This window comes from Sinocyclocheilus grahami, unplaced genomic scaffold, assembly GCF_001515645.1.
Source record: "Sinocyclocheilus grahami isolate Dianchi unplaced genomic scaffold, SAMN03320097.WGS_v1.1 scaffold740.1, whole genome shotgun sequence".
Classification (NCBI taxonomy): domain Eukaryota; kingdom Metazoa; phylum Chordata; class Actinopteri; order Cypriniformes; family Cyprinidae; genus Sinocyclocheilus; species Sinocyclocheilus grahami.
This window is the reverse complement of record NW_015505919.1, coordinates 489267-513123: the sequence shown is the minus strand read 5'-3', so window position 1 is coordinate 513123 and position 23857 is coordinate 489267. Positions and strand designations below refer to the sequence as shown.

Below are 23857 nucleotides of genomic sequence, written 5' to 3'. Positions count from 1 at the left end.
TTTTTTTTTCATGCATGACCGGGTGTTAACCATATTTTCTACTGATTGAGAGAGGAAATACTGCAGTATATTGACTTCGAATGCCCTATTTTACTGTCATGATGAGTGAATATAAAAATACCGCACTAAATAGTGACTAAACGCGACCCCTTTTAATACATGTTAACCAGGAGTCACTCTCATTTATAATTGCGGCATCGTCTGATAAAAACAACGTGCATTTACACTAAAGAGTGGCTATGCGGTTGTTTTGGCTATATTACTTTTTTATCTCATGCAGCGCACTGCCTGCGTCTGAGTAACAAACAAAAAAGTGCATGTGATATTAACAGACGAACTACGCTCATATTTATAATTCCAAACAATCAGTAAGCGACAGGTGCTTGGAAACGCTGTTTTGTACTCATTTATTGACGAGTCAGCTGCAGTGCGGCCAACTGAATGCACTGCTTCTCTGCCGCTCACTGCACAGAACAGACGCCGAGAGAGGTGACACTTCTCTGGGAAAGTCAGACCTCGCGTTCGCGGGACAGCACTGGCAAAATCTTCCAACTGAACCATAGCTAAGGTTTATCCAAAAAAGTCGCTAGGTTTGTCAGTATGAATATTCTATGGTAAAAAGCCGCTAAAAGGGTCTGAAAATAGCTAAATCTAGTGCTAAAGTCGCACTCGTGTGGGCGTGAGATGCGGGAGCTGATGGCAGGGGGTGGTGGATATTTGTGGCGGTCAATGTGGATATTGTGGATGAGTTCTTCTGTGTCATCACATTCTATTAGTTCTACAGCTTCAGTTTCACGCTGAACTTTCACGCTTAGTAACACATAAAGCTGTTCCCTCACCACAGTGCAACAGTGAAAAGGGACCCCCTTCCAACAGTGTCGAGTTCCGAACGTTGTTTAAGCGACATACACCGGTATTGCGGTATTTTAAAAATACATATCATAACAAAAATAAACACCGGTATTCGGTATGAACCGGTATACCGCCCAGCACTACTGCTTTGTTCCAAGCAATAATTTACAAGCTGTGATTACGGGCTGTTCTGTCATAGATGTCTACAGTTGATTGAATTGTTTTCATGAGGGTAGCATGAATAATATAAACCCCTCCTGTCCACCTGCACCTGAAGAGGCTGTTGTCACTCGCAGTCTCTGGCCTTTTTGGTCTAGTGTGTCTTTATATGCACCAGAAACACAAGAACATATCTTCCTTGTGTTTTGTATATGTCTTCCACCTCTTGTCAGGGAGGAAAAAATACAAGAAAAGTGGCCCATACAACTTGTTGATCCTTCAGAAATCATTCTAATATGCTTGTTTGGTCAGTCAGAGAGATCTTTTATTATTAGTGTTGAAAACGGTTGTGCTGCTTAATTTTTGTGGAAACAGTAAGTAGAATAAAAAGTTAAAATGTTCATCTGAAAAAAAAAATATTATAGACATTATAAATGTCTATACTGTAATTTTTTTATGAATTTAATACATCCTTTTCAGTACTTATTTATGTTATTATTATTATTTTAGATTTTACAGACCCCATACTTTTGAACTGTAATGTTTGCTAGATTTGAGAGGGAACTGACCGAAATTACATTTATTATTCTCTGAAAATCTGCACCCTGTTATGGCTTTCAAATCATATTCGTGCTTTTATTACAAAACATACTTGATATGTGACTTTAAACGTGCACAATGATGAATGATATTAGAAATCGGTCTAGATTTACTGATGTGGTAAAGTTTTTAAACAAATTGTAAAGTTATATGTAATGGATGACTGTTTTTGATCTTAATAGTTTTTGATAAAATTGATCATTGACATTGCAGAATTGCTTTGGTGTAACAGTTTTTATTTATTTTCTGCTACTCAGTACTTGATCTTAAAACTGGAGAGACCAGCTATCGTTCTGAGCATCACCTATGGCAAATATGAGAAAACCCACGTGTGCAACCTGAAAAAGTTCAAAGTGTTCGGAGGCATGAGCGAAGAAAACATGACGGAACTCTTGTCTAGGTGAGACTGGTGGGAGAATGTTAGTTTGTGATTACAATCTACTTACAGGCTAATCTTTGTCAGATATACTTTACGGACTTTTAGAGCATCTCGAGAGCAGGTGACTGGATTTAATTAACTTACTAATAGAGCACCAGAATACAAACATTTTATAAAATGGCTTATTGTGTTTCTTGCGATGTGAGTAATGTTTTGGGAAATGACTTCTTGTGATGTGGTGAGGTCATTGACTGTCTTTCTCATCTAATCCTAGTGGCCTTAAGAATGACTTCAACAAGGAGACATTCACGCTAAAGCACAAGATCGATGAGCAGATGTTTCCCTGCAGGTTCATTAAAATAGGTGAGTGTTTACAGAAAGAGCAAACTAAAGACCCGGTGAACTCATGTGGTGACACATTTAGGGGAAAGATCAGTCATCACATGATTTCAGAGGAAGACAATGAGTTGAGTGAGTGAGTGATTGAATGACTCTGCAAGTCTTTGATGGAACAAACAAGTGCTTGTGAGAGCTTTTTCTCTTGTAATATTGCAAGCTGTGTGTTTCAGACATTGAAATCTCTGCGATTTTTTTGAGAATGGAAAATTTGCTTTTTTTTTTTTTTTTTTAAGCAAAGTGTGAATGTCCTCTCTTGATGCTGTCTGTGTGTGTTTGGTTATGTACAGTGCCTCTGATGTCATGGGGGCCCAGCTTTAACTTCAGCATCTGGTATATTGAGTTACACGGCATAGAAGATCTAGAAGTTGTCCAGCCCTGCCTTAACTGGTACAGTAAGGTGAGTTGTGTCCGAACATCCACATCCATATTTGAGGATGAATGCCACAAAGAAATGTTAAGTTCATAATTCATCCCAAAATCAAAAGAAGCATTCTAAGACCATTAAAATTGTTCTTATATTTAAAAATTTTTTTAATTTATGCAATGATAAAGAATGAAATGAAATTCTGGATCTAAAAATGGGTGGCAAATACACACACACACACGTCTATCTTAAAAGAATGTAAAAGTTAACATGCTGCGTAATTTCAGATTATGCCATTACTAACCACCCACTGCTTAAAGATAATCACACACAAGTGATTTAAGGTAATATATATTTCCTGATTTTTTTTCGTAATCTTTATTTCAGTAAACTGCGTCACTGTCTTTGTTCGTCATAACCATTAACAGTTTTTAAATTGCCAAGCTGTTCCAGTAAGAAAAACATTCTTGATTTTATAACACTCGCACTCCATTTGCACAGGCAGTTTCACGCAATATTAAGCTTGGATTGATGGCACGTTACAGCTAAAGTGCTTTTTTTTTTTCTCCCGACAGTACCGTGAACAGGAGGCCATCCGCCTGTGCCTGAAACACTTCCGGCAGCACAACTACACAGAAGCCTTCGAGTCCCTGCAGAAGAAAACACGGATCGCTCTGGAGCATCCCATGCTCACGCACCTCCATGAGCGGCTGGTTCTCAGAGGAGACTTTGACGCCTGCGAGGAGCTCATTGACAAAGCCGTGAGAGGTACCTCATCATATGGATCTGTGCCACATTCATTAAAGGGTCATGGAACCCCAGACTACTTTTTCTGAGATTTTAGCAGAGGTGTTTGTGTTGCACATCATAGAAGACAATGTTAGCATCTGATAATTTTAACTGTTGGAGAAAACTGGTTAATTTTAAGCTTTTTTGCGCTATTTTCATCTTCCGGGTTTAAAATCTACATTGTGTTGGCGTCACAATTTGTGACGTGGCAATGGACAAATAGTACATCGATGACGTATCGGTGTCTATTAAATTATTCATGAGACTGCGTGTTCTTATCCTATGAGAAGACGCTCCGCTTAATTATTCACAACAGCATGTGTTGATTTGCTATGACAGACGTTTCAGACTGTGAGATGACATTGCGCACAATAACTGAAACGTTCATGGATCGAAGAAGAGTGTTTGTTTTTGCTTTGTAATAAGAGTTCAGCACAAACGCGATTCATTCACTTGGTGAGCATAACCGTTTTTACAGCTCTGAGACACAACCCGTCAAAAGGCTTATATAAACGCCACAGGATAAGCCTTAAAAGTTCTCAAATGTGCAACAGCGCGTTCATATATATGTTTTCGATGCAGAGTGCAAATGGCTGTGCATTTATACGCGTTTTTAACTCGATGGGAGTGAAATGAAACTGTCTGAACGCGTTTTTAACTCGATGGGAGTGAAATGAAACTGTCTGAACGCAAAGCTGTGTGTGTTGTCTGTCTCCCCTCTTCCCCCTCCTCCCCTCCGCTGCGCACTACGCCCACTTTTTTAGCATTTTTTTAAAACTGTGATAAGAACTAACCAGTGCTGAAACGGGGGGGTTTCATGACCCTTTAAGTAGGGAATGTGGGCATGTTGGTTCCCTGTAGGCAACAGAATGGTTCTGGATTATAATCGTGTTACGTTGCAAGCCAGTACATCCTTGTTGACATTTTATGTCAAATAAAGATGATCTCTGCTCGAACGATCTGTTTCACTTGACGCAGACTAGACATGATTTTAAGTGTTAGAAGTGTTATATTTTTAAAATGCACTGCTCTCACTGCTAAACCGGGCTCACTGTGCGATTTAAAAAAAAAAAAGTCCTTTAGGATTGTACTTGTCAGACTGTACGAACATGATGATCATGTCACACTGTGGGATCTCAGTTGTCATTAATGTCAGACTGTATGACAGTCAAGACGCGTTAAAAATGGGTGCGCGCAAGAAAACTTATCCGGAGTTTTACCTTATTAACCCATACACATTCAGTGACTGCGAGCTGCATGGCACGTGGAGCTGTAATGTTGGCTATCATTAAAAGTATATGAATGGCGGGAATACCGGCGTATTTAATTAGAATAGTGCAAGCAGCACTACACATCCACATGAAAACAGCAGCGCAACCAGTGTTTATCCTGGCAAAGGCAACATATCATATGAATTCCGTGAGTGGAAGACGGGAGCGCCGGAGTTTATGCGGTTAGAAGAAATCTCTAGCATTAATTCTGATCATGGCTTGTCTTGAAAAACTAAGACAGTTTGACGTTCGTCGTCGTAGATGTCACACTGCAGGACTGTGCGCCAAATCTTCTGACACTGCCAGAAGTTCGTCAGAGGTCAAATTTGATCGCAACGACCATTAATCGGCTGTCGGTGAACATGTCAAACTAACGATCAAAGACTACAGATTTTCGCCTAGGATTATAGGAATCTTTTAGGATTTTCAAAATTTGTCTCAGACAACCAAATCGTGGCCAAAATCGCACAGTGTGAGCCGGGCTTTAGAGAGATTTTGATTAACTTGCAGCATTATGGCACAATTGCAGTATTATACAGCAGATTGTACTTCAAAAAGACTCAAAGATTTAGTTTGAACTATTTGAATAATCACTATTTGATTATTTGAATAGTGATTATTTACTGCTTTGAAAAACTTGTTTTCCACATACTCCCATCTGAACTAATTGTACTGCCTGTTGTACTCACTGAATGGTGCAGGTTAAAAAATAAGGAACTATGGTTTTTATATATTTCAAAATTCCCATACATTTTAAATAACAATTGAGTCATAATGATATAAAAAAACACCAACATGCTGCTTTTTGCCACAAACATGTGGGTGGTTTCACAGTTGAGAGCTATAGTTTCCAAAACAGTGTTGGTCATATGTCAGTAATGTGCAACTTAAAAGTTCACCTGGTTATGATTCAACCTGCAGAATGTGTGTCCGCAAAACACTTTTCATGCAAGCTATTAGCAAGACATTTGCATAAATGTTGTTTAAATTTAAAGTAAACTTTGGAATATTTAGATTGATGTGAAAATGGTGTGGTACTCAGTAGGTATGTTTACATGGAGCATTGTATTCCCATTACAATCTGTTTAAAAGTCCAATCTGAATCAAAATGCTCCATGTAAACACCTCAATTGGAATAAAAATGCCCAAACTTCAAAATTTCAGTTGAGTGGGGTGGGATAAACCTTTTCTAATCCATTCGATATGACATGTAAACACTTGATCGTATTGAAAAGTTTTGCTCATATTCAATGACCTAGAAATGGTGTAATGATGCATGACACATGGAACGAGCCGTTGTTGTTGAATATAATAAATGACTGTCGTGTCACTTTATTTAGCATTTATGTAGCATTGAAGCAAAGACGATATTACACAGAGACTGTCCATGGGTATTACAATGAATGGGAGGAAGTGCAACACTCAGTAAGGTCTCTCTTGTGAAGGAAGTCCTGCCTTCCAGTAAAAAGAGCCAATTGTTAATCCTTTTAGGTTGTTTTTTGCCATCCTTTGCACAGCAATCTGGAAAATAGTTTTTTTTTTGTGTGCAATTTTAGCTTAAGAAATTTTATGAAACATCTGATGTCAGGTTTAATTGGTATACAATACGTTGTTTTATTTTAGAGATATCAGTCATCCCCCATTCAAGTAGATGACCGAATTCAAGTAGTATGACCGAAACTGCTCAGACTGAGGCATTGCGAATATGGCCATAGAGTTAACTGACTTGTTGTTAACTGGCTTTTCTTCGGACAAAACAAATAGTCCACACTAAGGCTTGAGCCATTGGTTGATCCTCTGTCAGGCTAGTCAAGAACTAACACTGTTTAAAGATTTTTAGAAGGAATCAGCTTCTACGTGTTTGAATGGGATAGGAGAAAGTGTTTTACGTGGCGTTCGCAGTTGTATTCCATGTTCTTGCATGTTCTGTTTTGTGGTCACAGTGTACATTTACGGTAATTAGAACCTAATGTACACTTGGATTGTTTCCCGCTCAGGGAGCATGCATTAGCAAATTAAAGTGCACACTTGATTCTTTATCTGTTCTCTTCCAGATGGTTTGTTTAATCAGTACATCAGCCAGCAGGATTATAAGCCACGCTGGAGTCAGATCATCCCCAAATGTAACAAAGGTACGACAGAACACACAAGTGGCGGCCTCTTGCTCTGAGTCTGAATACTGGACTCCAGGGAATCCTTGTATTAAATGACTTCAGGGCTGTATTGATATTCAGTGTGTGTCTTGTTCCTGACACACACCACTTTCAATTCACTTCTGTTCATCTCCTTTTTTTCTGATTAGGTGATGGTGATGATAACAGGCCGGGCATGAGAGGAGGTCATCAGATGGTCATTGATGTTCAGACAGGTACGTTTTGCGTCAGATGGCCGATTTGCAAAGTTTCTGATTGGGCGGTTATTGCGGCACTATTTAGCTTGTTCTGTCTTGGTTGTAGTGGAATGCATGGTAAGACTGCATTTAGCCCCGCTGTTGCGAGTTAAGGGCTGTTTTAAATGTGCGTGTGAATCTGTGAGCTGCTTGTTAGAGGAACAATCGATCCCCGCAGCCCTCATGTGGCCCTGTGCATTCAAACTGACCTCAAGTAACCTGCTGTACAGCTCAGCTGACTCTCAATAGCTCAAACAACTGTCTCTGCTTATCACCATGGCGACATCAGCCTTCCAACCTCAGCACACAGCTGCCTTCAATAATATGATGATTTATAATAGCTTTTAAAATACCATAATAGTTTTTACCCTTCGATTTCATATTGAATTTCTTATAAAGGTGTAAAACGCCTCACCCACTCACCATCGCTTTCTCTTTCTGTTTTTTGTATTTGCCTCTTTGTTTGGCAGAAACCGTGTATCTGTTTGGTGGCTGGGATGGAACGCAGGACTTGGCTGATTTCTGGGCGTACAGTGTGAAGGAGAACCAATGGGCCTGTATCTCCAGGGATACAGAGAAAGAGGTAAGAGAGAAAGTAAAAGAGGAATTTCTTTCGATTGTGACTCAGCTGATTGGCACAAAAATCTCCTAGATGTTTCCATCGTGCCATTGAGTTCCGCATACTTCACTGTGCTTTCTGTGCAAAGTTCACTGAGTGACGTTGTACTCCTTTATCTGTAGGTAATTTTTGACTCATAGTTGTTGTAGTTTGTGAATGAGGAAGAGAATGAAGTGATTGTAATGAAAAATGTGTAGATTGACACCACAGTGCTGATGGAAGTTACAATGGAGATCTCTTTGGCTGCTGAAATCTGCATAAAGTCTGGTACACTCTCCAGCATTAACTAAGAGATCGATCGGTGTATCAGGGCTCTACGCTTTTCTTTTTAGGAGCACTTGTGCTCCTAACTTAAAAAATTTAGGAGCACGTTCAAAATTTTAGGAGCACCTTCTAAACAATTATCCAAAATGTTATCAAAAAGTAGCCTTCCCATTACGAGGTGATATTTGACTCCTCTAACTTTATTAAAAGTATGTCATCTTTTGTCAAATTCTTAAAAAAATTATATTTTATAAGCTTTTTAAAAAATTTAATTAAAACGACAGAATAAGAACAAGTAGAATAAGAAATATAAGTTACAATCAAATTAAATCGGTATTAACAAAATTAATTTGTAGAGGTGGCACAGAAGAACACAAAAGTGGCTTGGTGTACTTTGACATTTAATGAGGCTCAGAAGTGGAATGAGTGCAATTAAATCCATAAATTCATGATATTAATGTTTTAAATTTACAATTTTGGATATAGAAATATTAAATGATTTAAATAACTGAAAAGATACTTTTAAATTTAAACAAACTGCCAGCAGGTGGCGGTAAGTCACTGATTTGTATCACTGAATCATTCATTCAATTGATTCATTCGAACGGCTGATTCATTCAGGAATGAATCAAGTGACTGTCTTTATGAATGGGTAATCACAGACTCACTAGATTCATTAAAAAAAAAAAAAACCTTCATTCATAAACGAGACACCGCTGTGTTTGAATGGAGATGCGCAGCGGCTGAGCTGTGACTTTGTTTTAAACTATTTTCGACGACAAAATAGAGCAAAATCAGACAATTGTGTTATAGTCAGACAATGCAAGTCACTTAATATTAACTTCTTGTTTATTGAAATGTATTGTTTTAAATCAGTATCACATTTACAAACTCCTTTAAAAATCATCAAAAGCTGGCACTCATCTTAGTTCATCTCGACCTCACATCTATAATCAGCAAAGCTCTCTACACTGCGCAATGAATCTCTCACTTTGCTTATGAAAGGATTCGTGAGATACGTCTGTGAGACATTACTCAACGCTGCAAAAACACGTAGAAACATTTGAAGCTCCCCTCAGCGCAATCACAAGTATTATGATGATCGGGTCAGTTGCACTGGTGCTCCTAAACATTTTTTTATAGTCGCACGCAGTAGTTTTCAGTCGCAAATGCCCACAAGGTATCGATATTTATCGGCGGTACACCTTCTTCGATAACGATAGAAAATGTTTTCGATATAGCACACGATATAGGCACGTGCTATGAGTGACGCAGACAGCACACAAACACAAACACATGCTGAATTGAGTGCTGTGCCTGCCTGTGATGAGGAGATTGGGAATTTAAAAAAATTAATATTAGTCGAATTTAAAATAAACATTTGCATTTGAATGCAAAAATAGTACAATCAAATGTTAGGTGTGCATCAGGGAGCGTCATTAGTGGCGTGCGAGATGCGGTGGTGATGATGTAAGTGACGTTGTTGCATCTTAATGTTTTATAAGTCTAACCCACAAGACGCGCAGTTGCTGCGTTATTCATTCAAAATATTAGAGAAATATAGTAGCTCAATGCGGAGAAGATCTTGATTAGGTTAAAACCGAAACCAAGCCATTCACACATTTTTTAGACAAATATGACTGCTGCTCTCACGTCTCACACAAGAGATGTATAGAAAGCCATGCAAAGTTAAAACAGTTCAAACTTTTAAAAAACACGTCACGAATTTGTGGAGGTTTATTCCTTTTCACTGCGTCTCATGTTTTTAAATGCAATCTGCGTGATGGGCTATTCGGCTCTTTGGATTTATTTTTTCTATTGCTCTTTGTTTTAAAAAAAGGTTATAAAAATGTCGCGCCGCAACAGCTCTACACTGGACGCGGCAAATGACCGTTGCAAATCATTTTAACTTTGTGTCAGTAGTACGTCATAAATGGAACAAGGCATCAGTTTAATGTGGTGTTTTGTCATGTTGCGCCGCATCTAGTGTAGACAGTGTCACTGATTATAATGGTTTCTACTGTATTTTGCCGCTCGCGTCCGGTGTAGACAGTGTTTAATGTCGTTGGTGAGGAGGAAAGCCTCTGTGTGTCCTATGCAGGGGTGGGAAGTAACAAATTCCAAATACTCACGTTACAGTAATTAAGTAGTTTTTATCAGTAATTGTACTTTTTTGAGTAGTTTAAAAATTGTGTACTTTTACTTTTACTTGAGTACATTTTAAGTGATGTATCGGTACTTTTACTCCGCTATTTTCCTCCGTTTGTGGTCGTTACATGCTTATTTAAATGTTATTTAAATCCATCAACGTGATTGGATAGAGAGATAGTAGCCTAATAGGTCTCGTGACTTCCGTCAAATCAAATTGTGCATAGAAAACTTTAACCGCCAACTGTTTATCATGGCTGCTGGAAGTGCATTCTTCAAGCATCAATTCAGTCGCATCTTCCTCTAACTTAATAGGTTAAGGTAAATTTCGGATTTCTGCTTACTAAATTGTATATATGATATATGTATATATATATATACTGATTTGTATATATGCTTGCCTATCTACACGTCCTGAAATTTGGTGTGAGGTTGCGGGTATTGCATACAGTGTTAACTCCTGCAAGTGCCACGTTCGGTAAATTCCCACTCATTTATGAGACGCGCGATCTGCGCTGCCTTGTCTCTCTCTCGCGTGTGTTCTGCAGCAGTCGCTTGGATAAGTCATTGTTGTTGCTTGTTGAACTTGTTGACTTTTGATGAGTTTGAGCGCATGATGCGCACTGTGAAAAAGTGTGTTGGAAACACAAATTGAGGACCAATCTGCACCTTATTGATGACCCGTGGCGTTAATATACTGCATCTGTGCCAGCGCGTGATGTAATAAAACTGCAGATGGTTAATAAACGTTTTTTAAAAAAAATCAGTTTTATACAATCCGCCTTCATTTAGCATGCCGCCGCGGCTCAGCAAAGAGACATGCGTGTGTGTGTGTGTGTATGTGTCTTCCTTTAAAAAAGTTTCCCCAGAAATACCTTGCTATTTAATGCATTTTTCCTTACAAATTGTACAATTGTATTATCAGCATAACAATTCGAGTAAACGTGTAAAAGGAATGGCATGATGCCATCCTTCTAGAACAATGTGCATTTATGTTAAAATTGTAACATAAATGATCAAGTTTAGTTATTCTTATTTATTGCAAAACGCTAAAACTGGCACCGTTTTGGAGAGAAATGGGCTCTCATTTTAACCCATATCATGGTGTGTGATGCTGAACTATGAGTTTCTAATGGTGTTTGTATTTGCACTGTTCTAAACATTAATATTGTATGTGCAACAACAGCATGCTGTCTCAGTGGCCTTACACATGATTTTTTTCCTTCAAACTTTGATTTAAATGGGGATGATTGTACTGAGAATAACTTTCATCTTTTCTTCAACTGAATACTGTTTCCGTGCTGTTTTGATGTATTAGAGTTGGCAGTCAAAATTAAAACTGCTGGATGATAGATATTCTTCATTCTTTATGACAAACAAGATAATGTGAATTACAGAATGTACAACGTTTTTAAAATGTATCAATTGCGGTGTACAGCGTTTATTATGAGGGGGTAGAATCCACAGCTCAGTACTCACTACTCAATTGATTAGATTAGATTTTTTTTATAGGTTTAAAGGGGGGCGTGAGAACCAAAAAGTTTGAGAACCACTGGTCTAAATTTAACCGACTGTGTTAGTGCAGTCCACCTGTTTACATATGTTTATTACAGTGACTTTGAATTACCTAAGGTAATGTGGTAAAGCAACAGATTTGTTTTTATATTTCTGCAATCTACTTTAGTTTGTGTGATTTGTTACTGACTTTCATATTAATGTTTACACCAGGCTTATTTGTCAGTGCCCGTATTCACAAAACATCTTAAGGCTAAAAGTAGCTCATAACTCGCCAATTTAGGAGAAAATCTTAAAAATAATGGGTGTGTCAGTCCTAAATTTATTTAGGTATTTCACAAAGCATTTTAGCACAAAAACTAGCTCCTAAATCTGTGAAAGGTTAGTGAATAGGACTCCTAAGTCACTAAGACCAAGCCACAAACTATCCTAAAATGGCTGTTGCCGGCAATCTGCCTCGGAATATAAACATTTTAGAAACATTTGATAATTATGAGCTTTTAAAAATGTATATCGCCTTAATCGCGGGGGTATTATGACTGTTGTAGAACTTGTCTGGGACAATTTTCCTTTGATTAGCCTATATCCTTGTTTTCCTTAACCAGTTGGGCAAAAAGTAACAGCTCTTCTTGCGTCCAGTTTGGTTTTGTTTTACGTTTGCATGTCTTACTATCAGCCATGATCATTCCTCTCTGTTAATTAAAAGGCTGTTTATAGCCTTTTAGCCTGACTCTTAGCCTGCATTTCAAAATATTTATTTGAATGTGGCAATTAACATTTTTATTTTTTAACCTTTATTTGAATATGGCAACACAAAATCGTGCTCTACAATATTTCTATGAATACATCTCTGACAGAGACTATCATCCAATCACTGTGTGCATACTTAGTAAGCATGCTGACATCATCCATAGCAATGAGGTCAACCCCACCCTTACTCTTATCTTAAGACTTCTCTCTATTCCTTAGTAAAAGTTTGTCTCAGCAGCTTTGTGAATTGGTTTTAAGAGAAAAATCTTAGCTAAAAACTTTTACTGCTATTTAGGAGAACTCTTAGTGGTAAGATAAAATGTTTTGTGAATACAGGCCCTGGCCTACAGAAAAGAACATTTATGTTTAATCTATCTAATAGTGTGTTGGTCCTACTATACAATGATTTCTAGCTTGTCTTTGTTGAATAATACAGAACATAAAGAGCTTTAAAAAATAATTGCATATTAAATTGCAATCGCAATATTATGGTGGCCGAGAAGTGCAAAGCAAATCACAATTCTGAAAACAAAATAACAAATTACAAACGCAAATGCAAGTCTAAAAAACAAAATAACAATTCAGAAAGCACAACAACAATTCAGAAAACATTATAACAAGTCAGAAAACACAATGACAAATTCTAAAACAAAATAGCAAGTTAGAAAACACAACAACAAATCCGAAAACAAATGAACAAGTCGGAAAACACAACGACAAATCAGACAAACCGGAAGAGGTAGGTATAGTTTGAGACAGCGCCATTGGTTTGGGATTACTCACCGCTGACTGGACGAGACATCTGTCAATCAACGTATACAGGAAGAACCAGCCGAAGAACAGCAGAGTTGTGGTAGAAAGTTCGGAGATGGTATTAAAGTAGCTCAGTTTAAATGTATTGTATGAATTGCCCTTACTATGGAATAAAAAATACGGGGTGTCTATTTACATTTAGTTAAAAGTGGCTGTAAATCATCAGTTCCAGTGGCGCAGATGGATAAGTGCGTGTCTTTGGCTTTTTGACGCGATTGACCCGGGTTCGATCCCGTCTTTTGCCGAGCTTTTTTTTTCCTTTTTTTGTTTTTTAGACTTGCATTTGTGTTTGTAATTTGTTATTTTGTTTTCAGAATTGTGATTTGCTTTGCACTTCTCGGCCACCGTACAATATTGTTGAATATTGATTATTTTCCAAAATCGCTAAGCCCTAATGCAGACTACAAAGAATTTGTCCATCCCAAAAAAAAAAAAAAAAATGTTTCCAGTATTTTAATTTTTTTCACTAGTGTAACTGACAACAATGTGTAATGTACTTAACTAGGTTACGTGCCCATAGATTTTATAACTTAAGTCTCGCAAATTTTGGATATTCCAGTGACTAGTTTTTCCTCAGAGCACACATTCGAGTCCTGGTACCTTCTAAAAACATTATTCTCTGAGAGACTAATTAAAGGGATAGTAAGTTAACCCAAAAATGAAAATTCTGTCATTAATTACTCACCCTCATGTCATTCATCTTCGGAACACAAATTAAGATGTTTTTGATGAAATTTTAATTATGTCTTTACCTTTCTGGGCCTTGAATGTGGTAGTTGCATTTCTGTCGATGAAGAGTCTGATAGCGCTCGGATTTCATCAAAAATATCTTCATTTCTGTTCTGAAGATGAACAAAGGTCTTACGGGTTTGGAACGACATGAGGGTGAGTAATTAATGACAGAATTTTCATTTTTGGGTGAACTATCCCTTTAAAAGCTAAAAATGTTTTTGTAGAACTTGAGGAAAAATGCAATTTTGAAAAAACTAAATTGTTGTGTGCTATATGTATCAGTTGATCTATAGGTGATCTGACTTGGAGGCGAAAACTATAAAGGTTGTGATATATTTCTTTTAGAACGGTCCCAGTGCTCGGTCGTGTCACAAAATGTGCATCGACTCTCAGCGGAGGCAAATCTACACTCTGGGCCGTTATCTGGACTCCTCTGTCAGAAACAGCAAGTCACTGAAGAGTGACTTCTACTGCTATGACATTGACGCCAACACGTGGACTCTCCTAAGCGAAGACACGTCTGCTGATGGAGGACCCAAACTCGTGTTCGACCACCAGGTACGCATTTTGTATGGATATATGCCCACACACCACCAGGAGTCTCCCTTGTACAGGTTTATGATGAACAGTTCAGGATCTCTCAGGTATTTTGACAAACCGTCTGCCTCTCTCTCTCTCTCTCTCTCTCAGATGTGCATGGACTCTGAGAAACACATGATTTACACTTTTGGTGGTCGGATTCTGACGTGTAACGGCAGCGTGGATGACAGCCGGACGTCAGAACCTCAGTTCAGCGGGCTTTACGCATATCAATGTCAAGCTGGCAGCTGGAGTCTGCTCAGAGAAGACTCATGTAACGCCGGGCCGGAGGACATCCAGTCCCGCATCGGACACTGCATGCTCTTTCACACGGTCCGTCTCCTTAGTATTGACCCATAAAGAGCTCTGAGCAGCAACTCAGATTTGTTGCACACTGACCTTATATTTTTGATAGATGCATTTGTGGCTTTTCTGGTATGAATTAGGACTATATATATATATATAATATATATTATATATATATACCTGAATGTCATTTCCCAATATAAATAAGAAAGTTGATTACAAAAATGGTTTTAAGACAGATGATTGGTGAGTTTTTGAGTTTACTGGTATAAATTTATTGGTGTTAAGTGGAATTTATGGGTGGTTTTGACAACAAATTTGATTTGACAATTTTTATTTTCTCTCCCACAGAGAAATCGCTGCCTGTATGTTTTTGGAGGTCAGAGGTCCAAAACGTACTTGAATGATTTCTTCAGTTACGATGTTGATGGTGACCACGTGGAGATCATCTCAGATGGCACCAAGAAGGACTCAGGCATGGGTATGATGTCATTAGCCTGATTTTTTTGTCTTTTTTGATGTCATTTCAAGATTAATTTTTTTGTCATACTGTAACAATAGCTATGTTTCCATCACCCTGCTGTTATGCGCATTTTGAAGTATCGCATTTGAAACGAATAATGGAAATGCCATATTTCGAAGAAAAACCCATTGAGGTGGTTTTTGACTTTTGCGGAAAAAGAGTTAATGGGAGATTGAAATGCATTTTGCGAATGCATCAAAAAAAGTAATGTGACTTTGTGCTGTGGGATGGCAAAACCTGACTAACCAGCAAACCGATCTTCTTGCACAGCATCTGAAATGTAATGGTCATTCTTAAATGCACATGCAAAAGTCTGTCATCAAAGTGTTTCTGTATAACTGCATCCGAACTGTCTTCCCACGACACGACTGCCTTCCCAAACAGCAGGCATCCGCTTCCGAAGGCAATGACCGCGCATATTGTTTCGTCTGCTCGCTTTGAGGCACAAACAATGTATTATATAAGAAAATTTTATATTCAGTAGCTTCTCCTACTTTTCTTAGTGATATTTAGTTCCAGTTTATCAGGAAGGGACGATTTTGTTCTCTTTGGCTCATTGGATGGAAACGGTGCTTATTCACAAATGTTTTATGCGATATTCCAATTTTGTGCTTAAATTAAATTCGCAAACTTTGGATGGAAACCCAGCTAATGGGTCTTACAAAGTCGTGCCCTGAGAAGACACTCGTTAAAAGGAGAGCAGAGGAATCTTAAGCATGAAGGTGACATCACGTTCAGAATTAGAGTTGAATCAGGTGGGGATTATGTCACAGCTGCTGCGGCCAGTTACGTGCAGCTGAGGCGAACATGTGATCTGTTGCAGTCTTACTGTTCAACAGCTAAATCAACTTGACATCATCTTTCTCCGTGATACTGATATACACAGATCTGCTGGTCTGGATGATAGTGATGAATGTTTCTAGTGAGAATAGTCCTGATGAGGGGTAAATATTACAGCACATTCCTGAGCAGGGATACAAGGTTTTTGAGGTTACAATATGCTGCTGTACAAAGAACACGCATTCTGATTCATCAAGATACTCTCCTCTGAAGACTCGGCATGAAATATGCATTTTAATATTTAAAGTCTTCTCTGTTAGATTTGCAGCCTTAGATGACTCTGGTTATGTAAAACTGTATTTTTTTTTCTTGAGAACATGCTAGTCTCACAGGCATTATGTTAAGGGTGTTCAAGGGTATTGCTAGGTGCTTACTTCCTAACCAAAGTCTCAATGATATTCTGGTCCCTGCATAGGGCACAGATTCCTCCCTTATTGAGCATGAGGGCTTTTCAAGAAACGCAGGAGTGTTGTTATTATTAACTGAAATTAAAACTATTAAAATCATTTTCGGAATAAAGCTGAAATAAAATATTAATATTAGATGAAAAACCTAAATTAAGATTAGAAATGTTGGCAGCTACCTAAAATATGTTATGTTGGGGGTATTAAAATTATTATAAATGTATTAAAAACTGAAATAAAAAGAATAAATAAATAAATACATGGACATGATAAAACATGAACAAAAATTTACAAAGAGCACTATCAAAAGTATAAAAATAAAAGTTCATTCTAAATACTATTAAATGCTATAATAGTATATCAATAATACTAAAATAACCCTGAAACACCTGCGTCTTCGCAGCGTCTGCCCTCTCTCGGCACAAATCAGCATTAAACACTATCAATTTGAAGTTCTCAGAACTTCGATTGGCTTCTGAAGAACTGAGCGTGACTTGTGGTGATTTGCTCACCTAACACACACTCGTTTGATTACTCATGTTAGCCACACATGCATATAAATGAAACTCACATGCACAATCAAGACTTAAAACAAAGCAGACTTTGTAAAATGTCTGTGATCAGCTTGGAGAAGAATTTGGTGAGCAGACAGGTCATAATGTTTGCACACCCACATAATGTCCCCCAAATTTTTCTTCGCTTTCTCTATAATCAGTAACGATTGCATGATATTGTGTCAAGCTTGAAGGAACATACCAAATCGAGCAGCCAGTTCACAGAGTGGAGAGGTACTGAAGGTGAACGTGTCTAAGAGCTCTGTGAAGCCTGAGAGAGACTGTGCAGACACACTTCCTGTTCCCATAAACAGATTGTGTAAAATCTCAATGGGCGACTTGACACAATGAGAGAGTATAAAAAGACCTCTGTGTTCTCTCTGTTATCGCGTTAGAGAGAGATGTGTGTGTGCGACGAGGACAGGGGGTGAGAACAAGAGCTAGAAGGCAGCGGTGTCTTTTTTGATGTCATTTCAAGATTAATTTTTTTGTCATACTGTAACAATAGCTATGTTTCCATCACCCTGCTGTTATGCGCATTTTGAAGTATCGCATTTGAAACGAATAATGGAAATGCCATATTTCGAAGAAAAACCCATTGAGGTGGTTTTTGACTTTTGCGAAAAAGAGTTAATGGGAGATTGAAATGCATTTTGCGAATGCATCAAAAAAAGTAATGTGACTTTGTGCTGTGGGATGGCAAAACCTGACTAACCAGCAAACCGATCTTCTTGCACAGCATCTGAAATGTAATGGTCATTCTTAAATGCACATGCAAAAGTCTGTCATCAAAGTGTTTCTGTATAACTGCATCCGAACTGTCTTCCCACGACACGACTGCCTTCCCAAACAGCAGGCATCCGCTTCCGAAGGCAATGACCGCGCATATTGTTTCGTCTGCTCGCTTTGAGGCACAAACAATGTATTATATAAGAAAATTTTATATTCAGTAGCTTCTCCTACTTTTCTTAGTGATATTTAGTTCCAGTTTATCAGGAAGGGACGATTTTGTTCTCTTTGGCTCATTGGATGGAAACGGTGCTTATTCACAAATGTTTTATGCGATATTCCAATTTTGTGCTTAAATTAAATTCGCAAACTTTGGATGGAAACCCAGCTAATGGGTCTTACAAAGTCGTGCCCTGAGAAGACACTCGTTAAAAGGAGAGCAGAGGAATCTTAAGCATGAAGGTGACATCACGTTCAGAATTAGAGTTGAATCAGGTGGGGATTATGTCACAGCTGCTGCGGCCAGTTACGTGCAGCTGAGGCGAACATGTGATCTGTTGCAGTCTTACTGTTCAACAGCTAAATCAACTTGACATCATCTTTCTCCGTGATACTGATATACACAGATCTGCTGGTCTGGATGATAGTGATGAATGTTTCTAGTGAGAATAGTCCTGATGAGGGGTAAATATTACAGCACATTCCTGAGCAGGGATACAAGGTTTTTGAGGTTACAATATGCTGCTGTACAAAGAACACGCATTCTGATTCATCAAGATACTCTCCTCTGAAGACTCGGCATGAAATATGCATTTTAATATTTAAAGTCTTCTCTGTTAGATTTGCAGCCTTAGATGACTCTGGTTATGTAAAACTGTATTTTTTTTTCTTGAGAACATGCTAGTCTCACAGGCATTATGTTAAGGGTGTTCAAGGGTATTGCTAGGTGCTTACTTCCTAACCAAAGTCTCAATGATATTCTGGTCCCTGCATAGGGCACAGATTCCTCCCTTATTGAGCATGAGGGCTTTTCAAGAAACGCAGGAGTGTTGTTATTATTAACTGAAATTAAAACTATTAAAATAATTTTCGGAATAAAGCTGAAATAAAATATTAATATTAGATGAAAAACCTAAATTAAGATTAGAAATGTTGGCAGCTACCTAAAATATGTTATGTTGGGGGTATTAAAATTATTATAAATGTATTAAAAACTGAAATAAAAAGAATAAATAAATAAATACATGGACATGATAAAACATGAACAAAAATTTACAAAGAGCACTATCAAAAATATAAAAATAAAAGTTCATTCTAAATACTATTAAATGCTATAATAGTATATCAATAATACTAAAATAACCCTGAAACACCTGCGTCTTCGCAGCGTCTGCCCTCTCTCGGCACAAATCAGCATTAAACACTATCAATTTGAAGTTCTCAGAACTTCGATTGGCTTCTGAAGAACTGAGCGTGACTTGTGGTGATTTGCTCACCTAACACACACTCGTTTGATTACTCATGTTAGCCACACATGCATATAAATGAAACTCACATGCACAATCAAGACTTAAAACAAAGCAGACTTTGTAAAATGTCTGTGATCAGCTTGGAGAAGAATTTGGTGAGCAGACAGGTCATAATGTTTGCACACCCACATAATGTCCCCCAAATTTTTCTTCGCTTTCTCTATAATCAGTAACGATTGCATGATATTGTGTCAAGCTTGAAGGAACATACCAAATCGAGCAGCCAGTTCACAGAGTGGAGAGGTACTGAAGGTGAACGTGTCTAAGAGCTCTGTGAAGCCTGAGAGAGACTGTGCAGACACACTTCCTGTTCCCATAAACAGATTGTGTAAAATCTCAATGGGCGACTTGACACAATGAGAGAGTATAAAAAGACCTCTGTGTTCTCTCTGTTATCGCGTTAGAGAGAGATGTGTGTGTGCGACGAGGACAGGGGGTGAGAACAAGAGCTAGAAGGCAGCGGAGAGAGACAAAAATAAGACTGAACAAAACACAATTTACCAGGAAGGAAACAGTGAGCCCAAACAGTATGTTCATAACCAGACCTTAAAGGAATAGTTTACCCCCCAAAAATCATTTATCATGTAGTTCCAAACCAGGGTGATGTTTTTATGCTCAAAAAACAATACAAAATGTGTGTAAATAAAATGGAATTACAGGCCAGATTCAAATGACCTAAAGCCGTCCTGGGACTTTATCCTGTTTATTTCACAACTACATGCTAAATAAACTAATTCTAAAAAAAAAAATTAATGAGGAGAATGATATTTATTTGGGTCGAAACTCTAGGAAAATTGAAGAGAATAGATACCATGGAGTGATTTATGATTTAATAATTATTAAATATAATTTTATTATTATTATTATTTCCTTAGTTTTGTATTAATATAATATTAAATATTGTAAGCATGAATCTACAGCGTTGCTTAAATCTTAAAATTATATTTATTTAAAAATAAATATTTATAAATATAAAAATAAATTTATAAATATTACATATTTTTTGTATTTTTATTTAATAGCAATTCAGTTAAATGAAGGTAATAAAAGAATAATGCTAAAATCAACAATAAATACAAAAATGTAAATTCACTTGCTAATGCAATATTTGTCAATTTAAAATACATATTTTTAAATAGTTTGTTATTAATCAAACATTTTAGAACATTATTAAACAATGTATAAAAATATTTAATATTATATCTATGGTCATATTAATGTATTAAAGAAATAATGCAAAACTTCATGGCTGATTTAAATATTAAAAAATAATGCAAATTTTGGTAATTCACTCACCATTTCCGGGTGGGGCAAAAAAATTTTTTTTACCTTTGGTACAGCATTTGCCGAGTCTGGCTGAAACCATAGAAAAAATATTCAATTCAATTCAAGTTTATTTGTATAGCGCTTTTCACGATACAAATCCTTGCAAAGCAACTTTACAGCAAATTAAGATTCTACAATCTTTAGTGGTAGCTGATCAGTGGTGACTGTCAGTTAATGTACATATGGCAGAAATGTACGGAAAAATCAATTAAAGACGTAATCAAACAGACGATGAACACTATTAACAGCAATTATTATATGATGCAATCAAACTTTTAGCAAAATGTGGTAGTTCTGTAAGTTGTTTTAGGGTTGGCATCATCTGAGGGGTTGGCATCATCTCTTCTCGGGTGTTCTGGATCCAGACTGAAGCTTGAGTAAAAAAACTTCCAAGTGATTCTGTGTACTGTCTTTTGGTCCAATAAGTAATATCTCTGTCTTATCTGAATTTAATAGGAGAGTGATATATATGAAATGGAGGTGATTTGCATGTTATTTCCAATGATTACACCAAGCTGCTACATCATAATGCTTTACACAGTTTATGCCTTCTCTTAACGATCTAAGCTTAAGCCTGTGTTTGTGTTGCAGTACCAATGACAGGATTCACTCAGCGTGCCACCATCGACCCAGAGCTCAATGAGATCCACGTTCTATCAGGACTCAGCAAAGACAAAGACAAACGCGAGGAGAATGTACGCAACTCCTTCTGGATCTACGACATTGCACGCAACAACTGGTGCGTGAGTTCTTGGACACACTATTCATCTGTACAGCACTGCACATTGAATGCTAATGAGTATGCTTGACCTGTGTTTATATGCTGTGGCCCAGAGGACTGCCTGCATCGGTAATCCACAGAGCGCCTTCAGGCACTTGCCATACACTGCTGGAAAAGAAGGAAATCTTCCGTTATGATGAAAAAATATGCTCTTTCCTTCCTGGACTGTATGTTCTCTTTTCAGTGCATTGAACATACATTGCAGAGCCAACGATGAGCGTAAATGCATCATACAAAACCCCCTTATATAAATTGTTCTCAGCTTGCACACGCATTCACATATATTGAATAAAGCCAGAGCGAAAGTTGTATTGACCTTCAGAAAGGGAGTTGGTGACCATCAAACAGGAACAGAATGTTCTCTGCTTGCATGTGCGCAGGAGCTAACCCATTAAGGGCCTTATAGGCAAGTAATAATATTTTGTAACTGATACGGAACTTAATATGTAGCCAGTGCAGAGACTGTAAAATTGGGGTAATATGATCATATTTTCTTGACCTGGTAAGGACTCTAGCTGCTGCATTTTGGACTACCTGTAGCTTGTTTATTGAAGATGCAGGACAACCACCAAGCAGTGCATTACAATAGTCCCGTCTAGAGGTTATGAATGCATGAACTAGCTTTTCTGCATCAGAAACAGGTAACATGTTTCGTAACTTGGCAATGCTTCTTAGTTGCTATCTAATATAACACCCAGATTTTTGACTGTAGAGGAAGTAACAGTACATCCGTCTAGTTGCAAATTGTACTCCAAGTGATTCTGTGTACTGTCTTTTGGTCCAATAAGTAATATCTCTGTCTTATCTGAATTTAATAGGAGAGTGATATATATGAAATGGAGGTGATTTGCATGTTATTTCCAATGATTACACCAAGCTGCTACATCATAATGCTTTACACAGTTTATGCCTTCTCTTAACGATCTAAGCTTAAGCCTGTGTTTGTGTTGCAGTACCAATGACAGGATTCACTCAGCGTGCCACCATCGACCCAGAGCTCAATGAGATCCACGTTCTATCAGGACTCAGCAAAGACAAAGACAAACGCGAGGAGAATGTACGCAACTCCTTCTGGATCTACGACATTGCACGCAACAACTGGTGCGTGAGTTCTTGGACACACTATTCATCTGTACAGCACTGCACATTGAATGCTAATGAGTATGCTTGACCTGTGTTTATATGCTGTGGCCCAGAGGACTGCCTGCATCGGTAATCCACAGAGCGCCTTCAGGCACTTGCCATACACTGCTGGAAAAGAAGGAAATCTTCCGTTATGATGAAAAAATATGCTCTTTCCTTCCTGGACTGTATGTTCTCTTTTCAGTGCATTGAACATACATTGCAGAGCCAACGATGAGCGTAAATGCATCATACAAAACCCCCTTATATAAATTGTTCTCAGCTTGCACACGCATTCACATATATTGAATAAAGCCAGAGCGAAAGTTGTATTGACCTTCAGAAAGGGAGTTGGTGACCATCAAACAGGAACAGAATGTTCTCTGCTTGCATGTGGTCTGTCTGTGTGTGTGTGTGTGTGTGTGTGTGTGTGTGTGTGTGTGTGTATTAAATGTGCTTTGCACTTAAACTGGGGGAGAAAACCCTTTGTTCTGTACGCTAATTGAAGCAGTTGGCTTATAGCTTCTGAAAAATCAGTCTTTCAGTGTTTCCTTTGGATCTGGTGTACTGGTTTCTGTCATTTTGTTTATTTGACTTGATTTGGGTGTGTGTGTGTGTGTGTACACTTTTCTAGGACAGTATGCACAGTTTAGTATGAAAGACTAAGTCTGTGTGTTTGTCTGCAGGTCATGTGTTTATAAGAATGACCAGGCGGTGAAAGAAAACCCCACTAAGGCCCTACAGGAAGAGGAACCTTGTCCTCGTTTTGCTCATCAGCTTGTCTATGACGAGTTGCACAAGGTAATGTAGATCATTTCACTTCCACACCCATTGTCAATATGAATTGAATGTTTATGAACAGTGTGGTGGTGTGCTTTAGGATTGGCTGATTAGAAATCTGACCCGATAACCCAAAGTTTGTAGGAGTCAACCCACACTTACATCAAGGAAGTCAACATGAAATTAAAATGGGACCCTATTTATTTCTTAAAGGGGTCATATGATGCTTTTTTTAAAGATCATTATTTTGTGTATTTGGTGTAACAGAATATGTTGACATGCTTTAATGTTCAAAAAACACATTATTTTTCAAATACTGTACATTATTGTAGGTCCTATAT

The 23857-nt window shown here is 37.8% G+C and overlaps 1 protein-coding gene across 1 annotated transcript in view; it reads left to right on the top strand.

Annotated features, from left to right (window-relative positions):
- The window catches only part of LOC107560731 (muskelin), a 41651-nt gene that overhangs the window by 10636 nt on the left and 7158 nt on the right, over window positions 1-23857 (top strand). Inside the window, exons 7-14 of the mRNA XM_016244982.1 lie at window positions 6868-6945; window positions 7116-7181; window positions 7673-7785; window positions 14389-14601; window positions 14734-14955; window positions 15280-15409; window positions 21425-21572; window positions 23423-23537. Of these exons, the coding sequence (XP_016100468.1) occupies window positions 6868-6945; window positions 7116-7181; window positions 7673-7785; window positions 14389-14601; window positions 14734-14955; window positions 15280-15409; window positions 21425-21572; window positions 23423-23537 (1085 nt within the window). The remainder of the gene's footprint in view (window positions 1-6867; window positions 6946-7115; window positions 7182-7672; window positions 7786-14388; window positions 14602-14733; window positions 14956-15279; window positions 15410-21424; window positions 21573-23422; window positions 23538-23857) is intronic.